Source organism: Nelumbo nucifera, chromosome 1 (assembly GCF_055504915.1).
Source record: "Nelumbo nucifera cultivar China Antique chromosome 1, China Antique-T2T, whole genome shotgun sequence".
NCBI lineage: Eukaryota > Viridiplantae > Streptophyta > Magnoliopsida > Proteales > Nelumbonaceae > Nelumbo > Nelumbo nucifera.
Genome location: NC_142649.1, coordinates 150,703,326 through 150,708,393, shown reverse-complemented (window position 1 = coordinate 150,708,393; position 5,068 = coordinate 150,703,326). Strand labels below are relative to the sequence as shown.

General features: G+C 53.8%; 1 protein-coding gene across 1 annotated transcript; it reads left to right on the top strand.

Moving 5' to 3' along the window:
* Positions 1–224: 224 nt before the first annotated feature.
* Positions 225–833, top strand: LOC148803988 (uncharacterized). The gene has a single exon (XM_088898881.1). It carries the CDS (start codon positions 225–227, stop codon positions 831–833), a length of 609 nt encoding a protein of 202 aa, XP_088755007.1.
* The last annotated feature ends 4,235 nt before the right edge of the window (positions 834–5,068 follow it).

Below are 5,068 nucleotides of genomic sequence, written 5' to 3'. Positions count from 1 at the left end.
GGACCGAGGAGTGCCAGCTCGCGTTTGACGAGCTAAAAAGGTACCTAAGTACTACACCAGTTCTAACCCAACCTGAAGAAGGAGAAGAGTTAAAGTTGTACCTCTTCGCGAGTGACGAGGTGGTTAGCTCGGTACTGATCACAGAAGCAGACTGGGTCCAGTGACCCGTTTACTATGGTAGTAAAGTTTTGCAGGATGCCGAAACCAGGTACCCTGAGATCGAAATGCTAGCATATGCGTTGGTCATAACAGCCTGGAAACTACACCCGTACTTCCAAGCCCACACTATCATCGTCCTCACCAACAGGCCTCTAAGGAAAATTTTGCTCAAGCCAAAGGTGTTTGGGAGAATGACAAAGTGGTCCATCGAACTGAGCGAATACGACATCCAGTTTGAGCTCCGCCCAGTGATCAAAGCCCAAGTCTTGTCGGATTTCATCGCAGAATGCACGTTCAGCATATCGACCCCAGAACTGACTGAGCCCGCCAATATGTCAGAGGCATCGACCAGTATGGCACTAGTCCCCGTAAAGATTGGACCAATGTGGGACAAGGAGCCCTGGATCCTCCACATAGATGGTTCGTCGAATCTACGAGGAAGCAATGCTGGACTGATGCTGTATGGGCCAAGCGAGGTGAATCTGGAGCATGCTCTCCAGTTCGGATTCGAAGCATTGAACAACGAGGTGGAGTACGAGGCACTAATTGTTGGGCTCAACCTAGCAAAGGAGATGGGAGTCAAACACCTCATCGTATGCAACGATTCGCAATTGGTGGTCAACCAGTTAACAGTGACTACGAGGCTCGCGACTAGATCATGGCAGCATACCTAGCAAGAGTCAGAGAAATTCCACTGAACTTCCACTCTTGCTTCATTAGGTAGATACCGAGGTCTGAGAACACTAAGGCCGATGCACTGTCTCGATTGGCCAGTACCAGCAAGAACACCAAGCAGACAGTATATATCGAAGACCTACCTCATCCCTGTCGCTCCCGTATTGGTAGCAGAACCAAGTTGGATAGACCCACTCGTCGACTATTTGCTTCATTGGACCCTGCTGGCATAACGCAATGCAGCTTGGAGGGTAGAACGACAGTCAACCCGATATGTTCTGATCGATGGACGACTATATAGGAGATCCTTCACGCTCCCCTACCTATGTTGTTTGCGACCTTCAGAAGCGGATCAAGTACTGGGCGACATCCACGAGGGACTCTACGGAGGACACCTGGGGAGCAGGGCGCTTACCCAGAAGGTGTTGAGGCAAGGATACTACTGGCTTACCAAGAAAGCAGATGCCCTTGAGCTCGTCAAGAAGTGTGACAATTGCCAAAGGCAAGCCAACATCCCCTAACTACCTGCTGCCAATCTGAAATACCTCACCAGTCCGTGGTCTTTTGCTTAATGGGGGATAGACATACTCGAACCTTTCCCCCCGGTGACCGAGCAAAGGAGGTTCCTGGTCGTGGCAGTAGATTACTTCATGAAGTGAGTGGAGGCCGAGCCTTGGTAACTGATGCAGCACGATCTGGGCACTCCTAGCTGGCTGAGACTTGGCTCCTAGCTGTGATGGACGGCACCTGAGAGGAAGAGGAAGGTGAAGGGTTCCCGGGGAGCACTCCCGGTAGGAACACTCCGATGGCTAAGTTAGAACTCTTGTGGAAACTCAAAAAAGACACAGAGTTAAAAGTGTTGAAAGTTCTAGCTTCAATACCTTAGCTTCGTGAGGGTTGGGGTCCTTTTATACCGGAGCTCGGTCGCATCAGGCGTAACCGCCATTGCCCTAGCCGTTACCGCCAGGGCAAGGGTGGCAGATGCAGGCTGCTGCTACAGGTTGCTACTGCAAGGTACGGACTCGACAGGTGTGCCATGCTATTCAGAGACGGCGGGCAGAACACCTCTTAGCAAGAGATCCGAGCACTGCCACGGATCTAGTAGGTACAGATGTCAGGCAGGCACGAATGTCAGGCAGATCTCCTTGCAGTCTGCCGAGCTACCGTACACCGAACCACCTGGGGCAGATTTGCCTTGCACCAAGGTGCCGAGGTACACCGAGGTGCCCGCACTAGAGGCGAGCCCTAAGCAAGTTCAAACAGGAGTCTCGACGGTGCTGCCCCAAGCTGTTTCTCCCACGGGACACTTAGCCAAAAGTCGGGGTGCTCCCTTCTTAGGAAGGGAGAGCTTGGGTCTCAAGGGGAGCTCGGGTCTCCCTGCACGGGGGAGCTCCGCCTTCAGGCTTGGGGCGAACTAGACCTTGATACTCGGCGGGTTGTCACATCCGCCGAGTCGTTCGGTCGATCCTCGGCGAGCTTGTTACGCCAAGTTGTGGCCAGGCAGCCACACTGACTTGTCGCTTATGCCAGGTCATATACACGTGTCCCCGTGCTACAGGGTCAGGCCGAATCACCCTACATCAATTGCCCCCGACTCCCCATGCTAGGTGTGTTGACCTAGCGCGGGGAGTCCGCAGTCTGCTGAGTGGATTCGGCTCGGACTCCAAACTTTCTTGCCTGCCAGCTCACAGGTTGGACCGGTTTTCTGCTCGATTCTGCCAGGCACAGCTCGAGTCGCGTGCAGTCTACACGCGGACATCACGCGAGTTATAGACTCCACGGACGTCAAAAAATGCGCTAAACTGATTTCGCCTCGAAGGTCGCACAGCCAGTTTTCATGAGGACCGTCAAATCATTTCGATCTCGACCGTTGATGCCCGCGTATAGTGGCTATAAATAGTGGGGGTCCTGGCCATTTTCCTTCGCCACAAATCTTCAGCTGTAGTTTTGAGCTCGCGTCCAAAGCCTCCAGCTCAGGTCAGTTCTCTCCCAGTCCGGTCTATTTCTCTTTGGTGAGTCACCCTAGCTCTTCTTCAATTTCAATTATGTCTTCCTTTGTAGCCTATTAGACGAGCCCGAGGTGCCCGAGGTGCCCGAGGTGGGTACCTCGGCTCAGGATAACCCTACTGGAGCCCAGTCTCCCGAGGCACTGGTGGCCTCAGGTAATCAGGCGTCCACATCTCACCGGGGTCAGATGCCGGACAGGTTCGGACCCTCCACCATGACCCTAGAGAGGCTCCGCCAACTCATTCGGCAGTATTACTTGCCTAGGGAGTACACCTACAGTTTACCTGTGGGGAACTTCCCATGGGAGCACGGCCCTGATTAGGTCGTGATCTTCCGAGAGCAGCTCATAGCCGGGTTGCGCCTTCCCTTCCACCCACTCATAGTGGAAGTCCTGAAACACTTCAATGTTACGATAGACCAGCTTCACCCAAACTCGGTTCGTAACATGGTCGGGACCATCTCCCTCTGTTACGAGTATGTCCTCCCCCTTAACTTGGACATATTCTGTTCTCTCCTTACCATTAAGCAGGACTACTTCGTTCTCCTCGAGCACCGGAGGGCTTACTACTTGTCCCCTCGCTCGGGCTTTAAGTTAATGCACAAGCTTCCTAGCAAGATCCCGGCCTGGAAGCAGGACTACTTCGTAGTCTGAAACCCCGCGGGGTGGCCCTTCCCCACTCACTGGAGGGCGGCTATCTAAGACCCTGGAGTCATACTCGAAAAGAAGACCAGGGAGGCATTCCAGTCATGGACTGAGATCGGTTGTGATTTCAAAGATTATATCACCGAGGGTATGCTCTTCTAGGCTGGCTTGAGCCCGGGTAGGTAGCTAGTACCTTAGTTGTTTGGCCCGCTCCTTTCTTTTACTCGAGCACTAATGCCGAGCTCTGTGCAGGTTCCATGGAGGCAAACAAGCTCAAGGGAGATCGGCTCTTCAAGCATATGAAGGGGAGGAAGAAGCGGGCTGCTAAGAGAGCCCGAATCGAGTCACCGCCAGCCCCCACTCCCGAGCCCAAGCTTCCACTGGCTCCAACTTCCGAGCCCGAGCTCTCTGGGGCTCCTCTAATCATTGACTTGGAGGAGTCCATACCACCAAGGGAGCTTGAGACCTCGGCTGAGCTCGCTATGAGGGCAGCAGCTGAGGCCGAGGCGGCCACCGGGGCTACTGACGTAGCAGTTGAGGTCTTCGTCGAGCCCATCCGTACAGCCGAGACGGTGGTCTCCAGCTCGGGGAGCCCAGATGAGGGCCGAAGTATCTTGATACCCCAGTGCGGTCTTCGGAAGAGTAAGGGGGCCATTTACTCCAAGGAAATTTCAATCTGGGCCAAAATGCTCAACCCTGCTCAGCTCGGAGCCCGGGCTGCCACCCACACTATGGTGGTAAGTTCTCTTCTCTTCCCTTTTCTTTCATATACACGTTTCTTCGGTACTAACTAACTTCCTTTGTCAAGCAAACTCTGTCGTGCACGCCCTCGCTCTTCAGTCTGAGATGAACCTGAAGCGAGCTCTGACCGCTGAGGAGTCTTCCCGCATCGCTCATACCGATCTCAGAGTAGCTTGCGAGAAGATCCACCGGTTGGAGAGTGGCGCCATGGCCCAGAGGGGCGTCATTACGGCGCTAACGGTGGAGAAGGACGAGCTAGTGCGTGAGAATGACGTGCTGAGGGGCGAGATGGAGGCCCTCAAAGCGGAGCTAACGCGCAAGAAGGGTGTGTTGAGGGGCGAGCTGGACGCCCTCAGGGCGGAGGCAGATGGCCTTAAGGAGAATAAGGAGGCCCTCTTGCACGAGGTGGAGTTCCTCTAGGCGGACATCGAAGAGAAGACCGATATCTTCACTCAAGCGATAGAGGAGATGAAGGTCAAGGCAGTCGCGGAGTACATCCAATCCGATAAATTTGATGTCGTACTGGGGGAGGCCTACCGCAAGGGGTTCAAGCTCAATAGGTGGATGATAAGGCAAATGTACCCCGAGCTCGACACAAGCGCCATCACCACCTCGCAAATCACGGATGAGATAGCTCGGCAAGCCATAGACGATCCAGATTCAGAGGAGGAGTACGGTGATGAGGAAGCAGACGCCCCCGACCAGCCTGAAGCCCCTGAAGAGGTCTCGCACGGAGATGAAGATCCCCCGAAATGATTGCCTTTATATTCAGAGCCTGCGAGCTTAGTCTTTGTAGTTGTTTTTTTTTTTGTTTTTTTTTTGTGAAGGTAGACTTACTTGTTA